General features: G+C 43.1%; 1 protein-coding gene across 7 annotated transcripts in view; it reads right to left on the reverse strand.

Annotated features, from left to right (window-relative positions):
- Positions 1 to 18,371, reverse strand: part of GARRE1 (granule associated Rac and RHOG effector 1) — a 66,340-nt gene that overhangs the window by 8,151 nt on the left and 39,818 nt on the right. For all 7 annotated transcript variants that reach the window (XM_045532412.1, XM_045532411.1, XM_045532413.1 and 4 more), the window contains 7 exons: positions 14,001 to 14,141; positions 13,697 to 13,792; positions 13,412 to 13,573; positions 12,009 to 12,167; positions 9,526 to 9,623; positions 3,687 to 3,812; positions 1,481 to 2,514 (listed from right to left, as the gene is read on the reverse strand). In XM_045532412.1, coding sequence (XP_045388368.1) covers positions 1,481 to 2,514; positions 3,687 to 3,812; positions 9,526 to 9,623; positions 12,009 to 12,167; positions 13,412 to 13,573; positions 13,697 to 13,792; positions 14,001 to 14,141 — 1,816 coding nt within the window. The remainder of the gene's footprint in view (positions 1 to 1,480; positions 2,515 to 3,686; positions 3,813 to 9,525; positions 9,624 to 12,008; positions 12,168 to 13,411; positions 13,574 to 13,696; positions 13,793 to 14,000; positions 14,142 to 18,371) is intronic.

Consider the following 18,371-nt stretch of genomic DNA (forward strand, 5'->3'; position numbering starts at 1 on the left):
CCCTTGGGGTGGGTTCTAAATAAGGCAACATCATGGACTTGAGGGTCAGAAAAGAACACCCAGAAGAAAAAGGATTTGTAGGCTAAAGATATAAGAGTTACCAGGGCCTTGAGCGAGACCCCGTCTCTACTAAAAATAGAAAGAAATTATCTGGCCAACTAAAAAAATATATAGAAAAAATTAGCCGGGCATGGTGGTGCATGCCTGTAGTCCCAGCTGCTCGGGAGGCTGAGGCAGGAGGATTGCTTGAGCCCAGGAGTTTAGGTTGCTGTGAGCTAGGCTGACGCCACAGCACTCTAGCCCGGGCAACAGAGTGAGACTCTGTCTCAAAAAAAAAATAAAGTTAATGCTGGGGTGTTTTAGCAAGGAATTTCCTCTTCTGGTGGTATTTGCTTATAAAAATATTTGTTATACTTATTTATGATATTTCACAGTGTTCTCCCATAAATGGAATATATTTTCTACTTCTGTATGCCTTCTGCTAAATTAGATAAAAAAGTTTGCATCTACGTACCTTATCAGATTTTCTTACTAATTCTAGAAGTTTTTTCAATTCTATTATAAGCAAAGAGATGTGCTCTTTTTTTTTCTGAGACACAGTCTCACTCTCTTGCCCGGGCTAGAGTTCCGTGGCGTCAGCCTAGCTCATAGCAACCTCAAACTCCTGGGCTCAAGCAATCTTCCTGCCTCGGCCTCCCAATGTGTTAGGATTACAGGCATGAGCCACCATGCCCAGCAGTCCTCTCTTAAAGTGCTTTTAATTCCTGTATTTGTAGTTATTTCTTCTTTCCATTTCCTAATTTGGTTTCTCTCTGCTTTCTCTTAATCATGCTCATAATAAATCGATTTATCTGTTTCACTGGTCTTTCAAAGATCCTCCTTTTAGACTACTAATTTCTACTATATTTTTCTTTTTAATTTACTTAATTTTGGCTTTTTCCCTTAATTCCTCTTCCTAGTTTATTTTTGTTTTGTTTCTAAATTCTTTCTGTGATTTCTTAAGATGACTCTGGTGTTATTTTCACACTGTCTAAGCCAGGAGAAGGTATATTTCATGAGGCAGGAGGGCACCCTACCACCTTTCACAGGTCCTACAGTTTAAGCAAAAAAAGAGAATCAGGAGAACAGGTTATGTCGTCAGGGAAAAAGTGCCCCACAGCTCCCAAGAATAGGGGGGCCCAGGCTGGAGCCCACTTGAACTATGGAACTTTGAGCCATTCCAGGAACTTCTGTTAGCCCCAGTCCTGCTCTCTGTAACATGAGAACAACAGTTCCGCCTACCTTCTCAGGCTCTTTCTCACCACTGTTTCCCACTCTTGCTAGACCTGCCCCACGTTTGTTTCCACAGTGCGGAAGGGTCTTAAAGAGGGATTAGTTATTTAACCTTCACAGGGAAAACTGTGGCCAACAGGCCCTACGAAGTCCTGAGCAATTAGAGTTCACGGTGAAATGGTTAAAGGGGTGGGGAGACCTCACATACCTGCAGGATCAAAAGGCAGGATCTCTCCCAACATCCCAAAGACTCCATCGCTTTGGTCACGGTTTGGCCAGGTATTATTTCTAGGTCCCTGCGGCTTCTGTCCCAAAACCTCTGACATCACATTGTCCATATAGCTGCTCACCAGACCCAAGCTGTACAAGTCAGAACTGAGATCAGATATGCCGGGCCACTGACCAAGAGGAGACAGACCTGCTCCAACGGTCTGTGCTGGCTGCTGGGATGAGCCATGCACCCATTTCCCGGGTGCCCGAGGCTGGGGTGGGGGCTGCTGTGGTCCAATGGGTTGGAGTAGGTGTTGGCAGTATGGGACCTGGGGTGGCTGTTGCTTTGGGGACTGCTGCTGAGGTGCCAGTCCTGGCTGGGGTGTCAGAGGTGTGTGTGCTCCAGCCTGGGGTGGCCGTGGTGGAGGGGCCACTGACAGTGATGGCTGCTGTGGCTGCATGGCTCCTGCCTTCTGCTCAGTCACCATGGCTGTGGCAGCAGAATTACGCCTTGTCACCAACGGAGAGCCCTGATGTGACTGGCCCATGTTAAAGCCTGAAAGAAAATCTATCACCTCTTGCATTTCCTGATCTGTTGGTAAGTTCATACCCTTCTCATCCTTGCCTTCGTCCCCATGCAGGAAGGTCTCACGTCTCTCCATGAGAAAACCATTGGCCATTGGATTACTGGAATTCTGAGCTGACTGTGAAGGGTCTGTAGTCCTAGGGAAATTACCAATGTTCAAAATGTTTTGCAACCTTGCATCAATATTACTGGGCATTTTGGCCTTCTCTTCTGAACACCCAGCTATGAAGATGTTTTTGGAAGGGGTACTCTGGATGGAATAATTGGTGCTGCTGCTAGAGCTGGCACACGAAGTTTTCTTGGTGAACCGGGAGGTCAGTTTGGAGAATGTCTTCTGCAGGCCACCAGAAGATTTGTTTCCATTTCCGGAAGGCAGGTCAGCCTGATTCCCAAAATCACAGATCTCCCTTTGAAGCTGGATCTGTATGCAGGGTAAAGCTTGTTCCCTATTTAAACAGAAATTATTTATTAAAAAAAAGAACAAACATACAAAGTGGAGAATAAAACGGACATCTTTCTATTTAAGAAAGACTTTGAAAACAAGAAAGACCTCTCTAGTTGGTAGCAGGTTCACTTATTTTATAGATAAAATAAATGAATACCCAAGTGTTTTGAGAATATGTAATCTGCAACATCTAACACAGGGCTGTGGAAACTGTAACATTACAATTAATGTTATAATCCTGAGGAGTCTGAGTGAAACCCTCTGACTTCAGTGCAGGAGAGCTACGCGTGGCCACAATGGGAGATGCCACTGGCAGAGGTGACCTTTGTGCAGAGGAACAGGGACTGAGCGCTAGGCAGTCCAGCACAGGTACAATGGACAAGTCTACAAAGCAGAGGGAGGTGGCAGGGCAGGATGTGGGGATATTGTGCACCACTGCTGTTGGAACAGATGGCTACTACTTCCACAGTTTTCTGAGTACTTTTCTCCTATACTAACAGAGAGCCCTACAGATACAAAGGGCATGGGGCAGAAGCTGAGGCAGATGATGGCTGTGTGACCCTGGAGAACCTGCTTCACTGTTCTGGGCCTCTGGGTGCTCATGGGTTAAGAAAGGGAAAGGGGGCAAGGCTAGACATGAGGCCTATTGGAAAGTATCCAGCCACGTAACACGAGTCATTATATTAACAATGGCTGGATACTTTCTGAACAGCCTTCATATTTCAGGTCCCTACCAATTCTAAAGTTAACAATTCACAGAGAGATAATCTTGCAACTACTTTCAGATGTATGTAAATTTCATGAAAGATATAAGTAAATTTTCTAAACATTTCTCTGCTCTCAGTTCATAAGGAGAATATAAGCTGGGTTAAAAGCCCTCTTGATGGACTTCCTTTCAAATGACAAAATTAAGGCAAAAACGTTAACAAATTGGGGAATCTGGATAAAAGGTATACAGCAATTCTTTGTACTATATTCTTGCAACTTTTCTGCAGATTTGAAATTATTCTAAAATAAAAAGTTACTGAAAATTCTCTATATTGCCTTATTTACCCACATACTATCAGTGATGTGAGCATACATGAAATTGTGTGTGGTCACACTGTCCCCGGGTGTGGACCTAAGTGCAAACCACTCACACAGCCAATTTAAGGGACCAGGGCAAACACCAACCTCCCTGCTCTCCAGCGGTTCAGGTCCAGCACAGCAGTGTAGAGCACGTCCACCAGACCCAGGGTCTTCTCAGGATCAAGGCTTCTCTGCAGTAGGGACATGGTAGCAGGATCTTCCTTCAGGCACCTAGGCACAAACCAGGCTGCATTTGTTTTGGCTGCACTTCTCTGCAAAGGTGTTTCAAGCAGGCCTCATAGAGAAGACTACAACTTTTATGTACTTTTGGCACTCAGTAAAAATTCAATAATTAGAAGAACATCTAGAGAGTAACAGGGCTAACACTGGAACTCACTGTTCTGCAAAAGGAGGAGGAAGGGCCTAGTGTCTTGTGACATAAGAAATATATTTGGTCTCTGTTTCCAGTTCCTGTCACAGAGCTCCTAAAACCTTTGGGATTTCCAGGGTGACAAGAATGTTTTTTTCCCTAATGAGATGTCTTCTGATGGGCTCCTGGGTAGCTTCAGGATGGGGCTTGGTCACTAGAAACACCAGGCCATGGTTAGAAGCTTGGGATTTCCCGCTTCATCCTCCCCACCCTCCAGGGAGGGGAGAGGGTAGAGCCCTAGATGGAGTTAATCATCAATCATGCCTACATGATGAAGCCTTCATAACAATCCTTAAACTACAGGTCCTGAGAGCTTCTAGACTGGTGAACACATCAAGCTGCTGGGAGTGTGGCACACCTGGAGAGGGCATGGAGCTCTGCACCCCTTCCACACACCCTGCCTTACGCACCTCTTCATCTGGCTGTTCATCTGCTGTAATGTCCTTTGTATTACAATAAACCAGTAAATGTAAGTAAATATTACCCTGAGTTCGGTGGGCCTTTACAGCAACTATCAAACCTGAGCAGGAGGTTATGGGAACCCTCTGATTTATAGAGGGTTGGTCAGAAGTCAGGTAACAACCTGAGACTTGTTATTGGCATCTAAAGTGGGAAGCAGTCTTGTAAGACTGGCCCTTAACCTGTGGGGTCTGTACTAACTCTGGGTAGTTAGTATCAGAATTATATTGTAGGATACCTGGTGTCCACAGAAAACTGGACAACTGCTTGGTGTGGAAAACCCACGTTTGGTGTCAGAAGTATTGTGTGAGTACAGGAAAACAGTTTGGATTTCCATCTGGAGTCTAGTAGGGAGAGAAGGACTCAGCGAAGACGCTGCCTTCCAGGGGCCCTAATGCCCTCTCGCTGTTCAACACCAGGTCTCTGCCCTGCTGCGATTCTGTGGTCTGGCACGGTATCTATCCTTTGCAAACTTTTTTCCATAAAGCTCCTGCCCCTCCTTTCCTCTACAGCACTTCGCATCTACACCTGAGAAACCGGGAGTGAATAGAGGGGGAAAACTCTCATGATCTGCCATCTGGACTCACCGAAAATTTCGGGCAAGCCATGAACATGGCCTTCCCATAAACTGATTTTACTCCTTCCCAAGATGACTATTTCACCCCTCATCCTCTCTCCTCAAGGGTCTGATATCCCTGTCACATCTTCGATTCTTTCCTATCTCAACTCCCACTAAATTGAGAAAACACGTGAGCAAACGACAGCTACTTCATCTCCCCTCACCGCTAATTCCACCAGTTCACCTGCATCTGTGTCTGCACATCCTGCTGCCCTCCTGTCCTAATGCCAGATGTGCCCTGTTCTTGCCGCAGCCTGGCACCTGAGCACTGGGTGCTACGTGCCCTCTTGCCTTCCCAAGCATCTGTAATCACCCATCTCTCCTGTTACTCCCTTTGGCAAACGAACCAGCCTGACAATCACCCTCTCTTAGCCCCACATCCCCCTGCAGACACTGCCCCACCTCTCCACTCCCCACTTTAGCCAGACACGCCGTCTCCTCCTTCTCCTCACCCCACTCTGATCAGGCTTTCATCCCCTAACGTCACTAAAACAGCTTTTATCCAACTTAGATCTTACCAAAATCACACGTCAGTTACCTCTGGGCACCTTACTCAATCTCTCAGCAACAACCTGCAGTGTTTCTTTCTTCCCGGAAACACTGTCTTCTTTATATTTGATGGCCCCACACCTGCTCAATTTTCCCCCGACCTCCCTGGCAGCTCCTTTTTGGTCTCCTCTGCCAACGCCTCTTGCTCCTCTTCTCACCTAACACCTCTGTATGGTGGAGAGTACCCCAGGCCTCTGTTCTCCCCCCAGCACTGCCGCTCTACAGACCACCCCTGCACTACTGAACTACCTTTGCCAGCTGAGACCTTACCCTGAACTCCACCCTCCATCAAGAGGCCTTTTCTGAGAGGGAGAACTGTCTGGGCAGCACAGGCCCACCAGGAAGACGTGTGCCGGTTCCTGGGCACTCTGGGCATTAAATAGTGAAATCAACACTTGTGAAGTCACTCTAAAGAGGCAGCAGTACTACCCAACATGACTTTGGCTTGAGAGGAAATACGTCTGAGGATGAGATGCGAGCTGGCCAACCTCAGAAGCACAGGAAAAGGTGAGCAGCAAGACAGGCTCTGTCGGTGCCCAGTCAGACCCTGGACACCTGGGACAGAATCTTGGCCACTCAACCTGGCCCAGGCTCAGTGCTCACAATTCTCTCAGCCTGGAGTCCCTGATTATGGGACACAGTCGTTCCGTGCTCCCAAGCCGACCTCTGGTTGCAAGATGGCTTGTCACGTGTTTGCCCACTAGGCAAGCATTTGCTGGTCATGCAGAAAGGAGTAGTGTACTTTCTGGCGATAATTTCTCTTTCTGAAAAACCAATTTATTGGCATTTTTATTTTATTCATCAGTCTACAGAGCTGACCAATAAAATGTCCTTGAAGAGACTACACCCATTCTGTTGACAAATCACCAAGACTTGCTTTAAACCCTCTACCTCTTCTCAGATAAAAACCCAATTCCCTCAAGGCCCCGCACGTTTTGACTTCTCTGATTCCCCACGTTCTCATCACCTGCCACACCTCCAGCCAGCCAGCCCAGTCCCCAGGCCTGGCACTCGCTGTTCCTTCTGCCTGGAACGCTTCCCCGCCTTCCCTCTGCACGGCCAGCTCCTCTCAGATCAGAGAGCTCCTCCTGACTGACCTCCCCATCTCAACCCTAATTGTTCTCTGTCATACACTTGCCAGTGTTTCAAATCATCTCTAACACTCATTAGCTGTCCCTCTCCCTGCATTACAAAGACAGCTCTACAAGGGGCAGGGACCTTGTCTGTCTCGCTAATGATTAACTTCCCAGAGCCCAGAACAGTGTCTGGCCCATAGCAGGTATTCAGCAAATATTTGTTGAAGGAAAGAATGGAAGAATAGCTTAAATACAAAAAACATGAAGTTTAAAAAAGTAAGTAAGGTATTACTGTTTGGGAAAAAACCATATCTGGCAGCTGTACACTAAAAGCAAAGCACATAATAAATTCTTGACTTGCTTTGCTAACAATATCATTTTTCTGAAGGTGGAGTAAAGCAATCACTTCTGTTTGAGTTCTTGCCAACAAGCACATACAGTATTCTGTAATTTTTTTGTTTTGTTTTGTTTTGTTTTGTTTTTCTTTACTTGCTTGGCAGCATATCCAAGTATTTTGTAATCTGAAAGAAACAAAAAACTAAAGTTTTGCAGGCCAGTCACGGTGGCTCATGCCTGTAATCCTAGCACTTTGAGAGGCTGAGGCGGGAGGATCACTTTCAGGCAGGAGTTCAAGACCAGCCTGGGCAATAGAAGACCCTGTCCTTACAAAAAAATAAAAAAAATAGCAGGGCACGGTGGTGTGCGCCTGTAGTCCCACCTTCTCAGGAGGCTGAGGCAGGAGGATCACTTGAGCCCAGGACTTTGAGGTTGCTGTGAGCTATGATCTCACCACTATACTCTAGTCCTGGTGACAGAGTGGGACCCTGTCTCACAAACACAAACACACACAAAAACAAAACAAAACAAAACAAAACAAAACACTAAAATTTTACACTGTTACCAAAAGCAGCCAGCAGAGGGAGCCTCTGCAAGGAATCACAGTCTACAAGGTCTTTTTCACAGAGGTGCAATGAATTACTAAGGAAATCACCACAGGAAGAGTTTTGGAAGTAAACTGAAATGTTAACCGTTTTAGTACTAGCTGTTTCTATTTACTCAACTATCCAAAAGTTCAAACTGTTTGCTTCAAAATGAGAATCCTAAGTAAGCTTAATATTTTTCAATGAAAACTTTAATTGGAAAAACAATTTAACAATTTAGGAACACAAAAATCTTACAGAAAAGTGAGCTTTTGTTTAACTGTTTGATAGAAATGAAGATAATACATATAAATTACCATTAATTTCAGGACACAATATACCATCCCAACAATCAAATCAAAACCTTGGTTGGGGAGTACTCACAGAAGGAAGGCTTGGGGACACAAAAGTGAACTGCCACCCTTACTTAATACATCAACAGGGTCTAAACACCTTTGGCAGAATCATATTCTCATGTTTAAAGAATAAGTAGTTTAAATACAGCCTGTTACTCAACAACCACTATTTCAGCCCACATAGGTACCAAGTGTCTCTCTTTCTTACCATCTCTACCTCTTCCTCATGATTTAAATATTTTCTCTATAATTATTCATCTAGATTACAATTTTAATAGCAAATGTCTACCAATATATGTTTAATTTTTCCCATTTATTTTATTTTTTTAGAGATAGGATTTCACTCTGTTGCCTGGGCTGGAGTGCAGTGACCCGATCACAGCTCAATGGCCTCGAACTCCTGGGCTCAAGTGATCCTCCTGCCTCAGCCTTCCAAATAACTGGGACTACAGGTGTGTGCCACTACACCCCACTGACTTTTTGAATTTTTTGTAGAGACGGGGCCTCACTGTGTTGTACAAGCTGGTTTCAAACTTCTGGTCTCAAGCGATACTCCTGTCTCAGCTTCCCAAAGTGCTGGGATTACAGGCTCGAGCCACCATGCCCAGCCATTTACTGCTAAAGCTATGATGCTGATCCTTATAGCTGAATCTGTAAGCATATCACAAGGATAAATCCTTAGAGGTGAAACTATGGAATTGCTGAGGTTACATCATCCCTTATTTTAGGCTTCTGATATAATAAACTGCCCTCCAGAAAGGCTGTATTTATTCTCTATTCAATAACCTATTTGCGTGTTTTTGTAGTCTGACCCAAGCCAGTATTGTCACGATATTTAGCATTATTATTCTAAAACAACTTAACAATATTTTGGGCAAAATGGTATCATATAGTTTCTTTACTTTGCCTTTCTTTAATTATTAGGTCAAGTTCCACATTCTCTTCATCTATTTGTTGATTGTATATCTTTTTTTCTGACTTACCTGTTCATGTCCCTTGACCATTTTCTTACTGATTTATAGGAGCTTTTTAAAAAATATAAAGGAAAAATAATCCTTTATCTATTACAAGTGTTATAAATATAAGTAAATAACTAAAAATGGCTCAGTTTGTCCCAGATTTGCAAAGACACTGGGTGTGTAATGACATGAGCTCAAGATCATCAAGGTTGTAGTTGGAACAAAGGAGGAGAAGGAATTCTATGTTCTCTACACACCTTTAGAGAAACACTGGGTGACTTAGAGAAATGATACACTATGTTTAAAAGCTGTAGACTTAGTAACAAAGATAATGCCACTCATTATGATCCAAGAGTATATAACATTTTAGTTACATTATGGGCAAGAAGACTATTTTTCAGACATCTCAGCTTCTTCACCGTGGACCAATAATCATGACACATGCCACTAACATGCACTGCTACTATAAAACTGCACGTGTAGCATGCGGTTTGTTTTTTCAAAAAGGAATCATTTCAAAGATTTACAAACTTCAATCATAGCTTAGGCTTCTGTTAAAGTTAAGAGTCATGTTACCATGTGGACGGGACTTGAACCACGATTCTGGAGCCTTCTAAACTGATCTGGGGGGCGTAGGCTTCTTTATTTTCAATTTGTGCTGTGTCGACTACCACCTAACAGAAAAAACAACAACCAGGGTTCAGACAGGAAAATGGATCACAAATCCAATACCTAAGCCTATTAATGCTGAAGACTTTGGCAAGAATTATTCCCCTGGCAGTGCAGTTATGCCAAGCAAGGCCAGTCAGGGGCCCCAAAAGACAACAGCAATTAATAAAGATGACCGAATACAATAATACTTCAGAGCTAGACACCATCTTAAAAAAAAAAACAAACACATCAATCAAGAGAAACCAAACTCTAGGTGTGAGATTTACTGAACTTTGCAATCTAGTACTTTTCCAAAACTATAAATATGTTATTTAGGAATTACTTTGTTTCCTTTGTTTTAGTATTTTTTACTTTATGCACTTAAAAGAAGTAAAAATGTCATTAAAAGTCAAACCAATGCTTCAGAAAAACCTCTTGTAATGTATAAGCCAGTAGTGGATGAAACTGTTTTAAAGATTATTTTATCCTCAACCATCAATGAAAATTGAACTACTTCAAGACAGAGGAAGAACCGACCCTTTTTTTAATGATTTCCTCTTATTTTGAGGAAAAGTCTTTAATACTACACAGATGGTATATAGTATCTTAGGTAATCTAAAGAGTTTGACAAAGTGATAAATATATTTTCAAATAACTAAAAGAATTTCAAAAAAAAATCATAAAATACAACCAAATCTGTAATATTTCAGAAGGGGTAAAGCCATGCAGAGTTATTTATCATGATTCCAAATTTAGCCTCTGGTGAAGCTGATTTCCACTGCTGTAAACAGAGTTCCCACAGCTGGTCTGCAACGACCTTCAGAAGAATCTTCCTGTCCAAGGAATAGCCATTGTTGGACCAGACAGGTGTTTCCTATCTCCTCTTATCCCCAGAACCATAACCTCTTATGATCTTTGTCAGTCACACACAAAGGTGCCCTGCAATCAATGGGCAGGGACTAGGAAGAAGCTTCTGTTCTCTGAATAACATGGAACTTTTTTTAAACCTACAGTGTTTTCTCACAACAGCCTAGGTGTCCATTTGCCTTATTTTTCAAACTCCTTTCTGGAGAATTCATTGGCAAGGTTCTTCTAGTTTCAGCTAAATGGTGTTAGGGAGTATGGATCAATCTCTTAAAGGCAGGCTTTTCATAGGTTCCAAGGTTTAGGAAAGAAAAAAACAAAGGCAGTGGGTTCTTCCCCATTTCAGCAGGGCATCTGTGGTTTATCACTTCTCTTGGGGTTCCCATATTGAGGAACAGATCCTAAAGGAAACGTAACGCAACACTGTGGACGGGCCCTTTTCCAGCCTCTATAAGGCAGCACCAGCCTGAGCTGGGCCACCTGACCCCTCACCTGCTTGAAACAAAAGGACAAGTCCTCGCAATTGTTCTTTTCATGAATAAAGCAGGAATCGGACTAAAAAACATTTCTTTAATTTTCTTGTTCTCTAATTAGCTTCCTCTAACCTCTGACTGAAATGCTGTATCTTTTCAAAAAGTAGTCTTTTACTAGACAGTGAGATCAAGTACATAAGGTTCTACAGGTTAATGGTGCCAAACAAAAAGCTAAATGGTGATTTCAGATGTTGATCTGACCCTCCCCAAATCCAGCAAAAGTTTTTGTTTTTTGTTTTCTCTGAAAGGTAAAAAAAACAAACCATTATTTGTTTTATTTATTTATTTTTGAGACAGGGTCACAGGGTCTTGCCCTGCTGGCCAGTTCGAGTGCAGTGGTGCCATCATAGCTCACTGCAAGCTTAAACTCCTGAGCTCATGCAATCCTCCTGCCTAGGCCTCCCAAAGTGCTAGGATTACAGGTGTGACCCACTATGTCTGGCCCCAAACCATTATTTTTCACTTGATATTGTTATTTTACTGCTAAGAAGGAGATAAACAGAGAGTTGAGATACAAAATGACCAGATGGAGTCACTACTTATCCCAGGCGTGGTCAAGGGAACTGACACCAGGAAGATAAGAGTGAGCCACATGAAGATCAGATAAAAGAGTATTTTCAGGTAAAAGGGGCATCAAGTGCAAAGGCCTGAGACAGAAAGAAGCGTCGCATGTTTGAGCAACAACATCCAGTGTAGCTCCTGAGCAGCGGGCCAGGTCAAGGGGCCCTGTCACATCATTACTAACCTAAATGTTTCCTTAAAATGAAAACTGCCTACAATATCACTTTGCAACTAAGTTCCCTACAAATACATATTATCAACCTGTAAAAGAAAAAAAAAACATTTTTTAAATGCTGTTCTTCTTTCACTTTTCCTATCTAGTCTAAATTCTGTAGCACTGAAGATCTTTTTAAATTATTCAGAATTTTCACACCTGTGCCTGCACCACATCCTCACCTGCTTGAAACGTATCTATCTCCCCCCTATCATGCACCACACACGTTCACTCACCAGTCCAGCCTGGCCAAACAGCAGCTGCACAGCGGTCTTGCAGGCACCCCGCCATGTGGACGGGCACACCTGGTTCAGTACTTCAGTCACAGGAAAATCGTCCCTGGATGTGATTCCATTGCAGCAGCCGGCTTCCTTCATCAGCTGTAACATTGTATGCTACGGATTGACAAGAAGAGAGCTCACACCTCAAGACAAAGCCATGCAAGGTTCTAAAATTTGTAGAAATGCATTGACACAATCATCCTTATGAGAAAATTTTTTGACAACCTAATCATGTCCTTTTTTTTTTTTTTGAGACAGGGTCTCACTCTGTCACCTAGGCTGGAGTACAGTGGCAAGATCACAGAGCTACGCAGCCTCGAACTTCTGGGTTCAAGTGATCCTCCCACTTCAGACTCTAGAGTAGCTGAGACTATAGGCATGTGCTGCGAGGCCCGGCTAATTTTTTATTTATTATTTTATTTTTCATAGAGACAGGGTCTTGCTATGTTGCCCAGGCTGGTCTTGAACTCCTGGCCTCAAAGAATCCTCTTGCCTTAGCCCCCCAAAGTTCTGGACTACAGGCGCTCAGAGCCACTGTGGCAGGCCTGAATTCATTTAGTAATTATCATGAGTCACCCTCAGATGACTCAACCCAGTGGAGTAAATGGCCAGATATGGACACATATGCAAGATAGTATGCACATGTGATTTCTTTACCAGCACAAAATACAGAATTAGTTAGCAATCTACTGGTGCCAATTAGTTGAGGAATTTTGAAATTCCAAATCACTCCAAGTAAGGAAACAAAATCATCTGGTAAAAGTAAATACCAATCAAAACCTCAACTTTAGTTTGGATGACCAAGTGGTCAGGTACACAGGCTCTAGAAACAGACTACAAAATTTCAAATTTCAGCTTTACTAGTTTCTAGTTATGTGACCTTAGGCCTCACTTCCCTTATTTGTCAAATGCCAAAAAGGGGCTACAGTTACACATCACTGTGCCTGGCTTCTGTTTTTTGGTTTTTTTTTTGGGACAGGGTCTCACTCTGCTACCCAGACAAGAATGCAATGGCATCACCACAGCTCACTGCAACCTCAGACTCTTGGACTCAAGCAATTCTCCTGCCTCAGCCTCCTGACTAGCTGAGAGTACAGACATGTGCCATCACACCCAGCTAATTTTTCTACTTTTTGTAGAGATGGGGTCTCAATCCTGCTCAGGCTGGTCTTGAACTCCTCCTGGCCTCAGGCAATCCTCCCGCTGTGGCCTCCCAAAGTGCTAGGATTATAAGCATGAGCTACCGTGCCTGGCCCTGTTTTGTTTTTTAATCAACATTCTTTATAAGCCCTTAAGTTTCCCTTGACAACTTTATTTTCAAGTTCGTGCTTGGTTGCTGGAACCCCAGGGAAAGCTACCGTCTTTAGTTTCAGATTGTCGGCGGCGGACTCATTAAAGGAGACACCCTTCAGGAAGTGCGATCCTATCTGCACGGGGACGGTGGGAAGCTCACACTGCATGGGCTGTGGGGGTGTCTGCCTTCGCCCCGTCTGCTGGGCTTCCGCCTCGCTGCAGCAGCCCTGGAAAAGGTTCAGATGGGAGAGGAGAGGTGACCCATGGCTCATCTGTCAAAATACTTCATTAATGCTGACTGTGTGAAGGGCTCCCACAGGTCCCAAGAGCTACCAGAAAGAAAAGTGTACCTGCAAACTTGCTTCAATTGCCTTTGGATTCAGGTGGAAGCCAGCTTTCATTGCATATTCACAGTGGCCCAAGCTTTCTAGAGCTATTTTATATGCCTGCAAATAAATTATTTCCAAGAATCAAGACTATGTAGCAGATTATAACATGACAAAGTCCAATGGAAACAGAAATTTAAAATTTCTATAGTTATTAAAAGATTTGAGACCAATTATTATTATCTTTTCTAATTGGTTCAACATCACAATTTTAACTCCTCTCATTTCTATCCCTTGGATATCAGTATGTCAGTTCTGAAAAACTTACCTGCAAAGCACTATCAATTTTTATGTTCAGTTCTTTTAGCTGGTGCTCAGGAATTGCTGCACTTTGAGAACAAAAGAGCTGTTGAACTTCAATTCCTGCCAGGCGACCATCGCAGCCTCTTTCTCTTAGTCTAGATGTTGCCTACAACAAAAATAGTGACTGGTAGGTAAAAGAGGATGCTAGAGTTACTAGCAAAATTTAAACAACAACAACAAAAAACCCCACACCTAGAGGAGCCCTGTCTGGGGAAAAAAAAACCCACACCTAAAATATAGCAAGAAACCATTTAAGCATTAGATATAAACCACAGGTTCTAGATTGTTCATATTACAAAGTGAGCAGCCCGAAATTTTGAAAGCCTAAATTAACTGTCTTGAAGAGAATGTACAATCTGATATAGAACTACCTTATTTTAGGAACCCTGGAAAAAAGACTTATCTGCTTGTTACTTGTTTTTTATATATATAAAACATTTACACATTTTTAATTTCTCTGCTTTACAAAGACAGATAACCTAGCATATTGGCACTTAGAGTTTCCAGAATAAAAAGGAAGAATCATACATGGCTGAGTGTTCCTCTACACCGAAGTAAAGAGCCACACTAACATAGAACAGGAAAAACACACATGGGAACACTAAGAAAAAACAGAGTTTTTGAAATCTGCACAGAAAAATTAAATCTTTATTGTTCAGTCATTAAATAATGTTTATGAAGAGCATATGAGCATGATGCAAAAACAAGGCCAAACTAATCGGGATCGTGTTATAACAAAATGAATGGGTCAGGACTAGAAAAGAATACAGAAAAATATATATTTCATTTATTAGATGGGTGGAGGAATTCAGGATGAACTGTCTTTCAATTTCTATTTTTGTTGCAATAATACTCATGAAACTAATATTTTTTTAACAATTGTTTCCTTTTAGGTCAGTATAAGAGCTGTAATACTTATAACATTTACAAGACTACCAGAAAATAACTAGCAGCTATAATACTGTAAATTTCCAAAGCTTTGATTTCACAGATTATATATAAATACCATTCCAACCATTCCCTGAACCCTAACAGTCTCACAATTTACAACAGTTCCATTCTTTCTAAGAATTTTTCAGTCAAATATTTAGTCCACAAGGTGCTGTTAGGTATTGCTAGACACCTACTGGAGCACAAAACCTGGTCCTTGCCCTCCTGGATCTGACAGCTTCATGGAAGAAAAGGTAGACAAATAAGCTGAATTAAAAACAGAGAAAAACACACTGAGGTGAGTACTCTAGCAGGGAGTACCCTAGACGCTGAGAAAGCCGTGTTTAGGCTGAGAGTTAAAGGAGGAGAAGATAGGGGAGGGAACTGCATGCATGTGTCGGGGTGAGTGGGGGTGGGAAGTGTCTGGACGGGCAGATGGGTCCTAGATACAGGCTGAGGATCCAAGGCAGCGAAGAATGAGACATGTCCCAGGGAGTGAGGAGCAAGTAGCCACAGACAAGGCTAGTGAGCAAGGCAGAAGTCAGACTAGGCAGGTCATGTGAAGGGTCCACACGTCACCCTAAAGAAATGAGAAGCAATATCATCCAATCTTAAAATGAAGGACAGCAGGACAGGGAGGGGAGAACAGAGTCTAGGCGAGAAGCAAGGATCCTCTGAACTAGGGTAGTGACAAAGGACATGGAAAGACGTGGACACATCTGAGATAGTATCTTGGAGGTGGGACCTGCAGGGTTTTCTGAAGGATTGGAACAGATGTAGACATGACAGAAATACTGAAGGATAAATCTCAGCTTTCTCAAATGAACAACCCAGTGGTGTAAGATGGCACTACTTACTAGCAAGGGGAAGATCTGGAGAAGAACAGGTGAGTGGGGAGAAGCTAAGCCTGAGCTACCTGGGAGGCCTAAGGTAGGCAGCAGCAGAATTCAGGGGCCTGGAACTCACAGGAAGTGGGCTGGCACCCATATCTGAGGACCCCACCCCCAGGACACAGGTGTTTTTTTAAGTCCCAAGACTGGATGGAGACTCCCTAGGGAGAAGGGCACTTACAACTGAGCCTGGAGAAACTCACATGCAGAAGTTGTGTTGAGGAAGAGAAGCTAGTAGAGGAAGAAAGCATGGCCCAAGAGGAAAGCAAGCCTGGTTCTTGGATGCCACAAGAAGAGAGTATTTCCAAGGGAGAAAATACCCTCCCTGTTGCTCTGAGCTGATGAATGGAGTCGAAAGGGTTCCCTGGATTTGAAGACACAGAAGGAAGGCGTCAATGACCTTGACAAGAGAAGGCATGTTCTTGTGTAATAGTGGAAGCCGGATTTCAGTGAGTGAATGATGCTATTTCTAAAAAAGTTTCAAACTGTGCAAAATAATACCTTATATTACATATGGATACATGCATATACAGTAAAAATATTAAAATATGCACAGGAGTCACAGACTCCAAATTTGAAAGAGGTTATCTCTAGAGAGGAAGGGATGTGACTAAGACAGTAGAGAGATATAAAGGGGATTCAACTGCATTTGTAATATTTTCATGTTAAAAATATATAAAAAGCATGAAGCAAATGTGGCAAAAAGTTAAGATTTGACAAAGCTAAAAGGAACATACACAGATGTGTGATATTTTCTATATGCTTGAAATGCTTCATAATAATTATTGTCTAGAATGAATGAAAGTTGAGAAAAAGGTAGACACTACTCCAAGAAGCTGGCTCTGAAGAGCAGAGAAACAGGGTAGGGCAGAGTGGGTTTTTCTGTTGGCAGCATCTCTGTGTACTGGTGGGAACAGGCTGAGGATGAGGGAAAGAAAACACAGGGAGAGTGCCATCGCAGAAGCTGGGCCCTTGAGGATGGGGGCGAGGTGGGGACAGAGCAATATTGGACAGGAGGAAAGGGCACCTCCTCTGCTGTCATGAGCAGAAAGAAGAAAAGATGGGTGTGAAGCAGGGCACGGGGCGGGCGGTGGTGTTTTGGTGATGCGAGGAAGAAAGGCTGATGTCAGGGGGGTGCTATTTTCTCAGTGCAGTGTGGGGTGGGGTCACTGGCCGGAAGCGAAGGGAGTGTAAGCAGGGCAGAAAGGCCTGGACAGACTGAAGTGAGCAGAGGAAAAGGTGAAGGTGAGGAGGTCAAGGTGAGGAGGCCTGTTGCTGGTGGGTTCTCAGCATGAGTGACGCCAGCAGGCCAAGTGGAGAAGACTGAGCCAGGCGTTAGAGTTTGTGAGCGTGAGCTGAACCATCGGGGAGGCTGCAGCCCAGCAGCCAGAGGGCTGTAAAGTCAGATGACCAGACATGGGTCTGGGGCCCACGGCCCAGCCATCTACAATGAAGCAAACAGGTCCAATCCTGATATGTAACTTCCAATTACCATTTCAGGGGCTTTAACATGAAAGAGAAACCAAAACAAATAAGCAATCAGGAAAAAGAAACTGAACAGAAATTCAAAAGAAATGACAACAATGCAGCAAAACAGCATAAAATTGAAATAACAAGAAAATTAGAGACACAATATTAAAACGCGATTAAAGGAGATTACTAAAACACAAAATGAAATACTTTGCCAAATTAATTATGGAATGATTCAAACTAGACATTATATAATGAATCAATATACTATTCATAAACTATAAACAATCTTTTATTCTGTAAAATGGAGCAGTAAGTCCTAGTTGAAGTCTCAACTTTGAAGGTTTATTTTTTTCTTCTTCTTACTGGAAACAAAGGAGTATTAAAATGCCTACGACAAATGTGTTGTCATTGATTATAGGCGAAGTCTCCTTAAGAGAGGCTTTTTTTTAGAGCTGTTCTTGACTGGCTTATATTTAAGTTTAAATTCTTCCAGTTGTGGCAAAGGAATAGCGAGTGCCATACCAGCGACTGGAAAAGGAGTCCCATGCTCAGCTGGAATCTCCCAATGCAGAGGCTCAGGCAGTGCCTTCGGCTCACCACTGTGGCAGGTCCCCTCAGTCACAGGGTGGTCACCAGAAGAGGAGAATCTTCATGTGATTCTCCCCCATGGGTGCTCCCTCATTCCTGATCATCATGCCACACCGGCCACATCAGTGCCATCTTTACCCACCAGGAACCAACCTCTTGGTCTGCCTCTTGCTGATGATGGCTGGATTTTATAAACGTATCTGCTATGCTGGGAAATAGCCAATCTTCCAAAATATGAAAGACTTAAATATGAAAGACTTCGTGAAGTCAAATAAAGTAATACTGGAGAACTGCTCAAATCACATGCAGAGCAACTGAAAAATGAGGATCTAGGCAGAGTCTGACCAGTTAAGAATCTTAAAGAATTTAAAAAGCTACAAAGACGGCAAACACTTCTAAAGAGAATGATTTGGCTATCAAAAAACCGACAAAATTCCCTGTGTTCACTGAGCTTT

The sequence above is a fragment of the Lemur catta genome, chromosome 19, assembly GCF_020740605.2.
Source record: "Lemur catta isolate mLemCat1 chromosome 19, mLemCat1.pri, whole genome shotgun sequence".
Classification (NCBI taxonomy): domain Eukaryota; kingdom Metazoa; phylum Chordata; class Mammalia; order Primates; family Lemuridae; genus Lemur; species Lemur catta.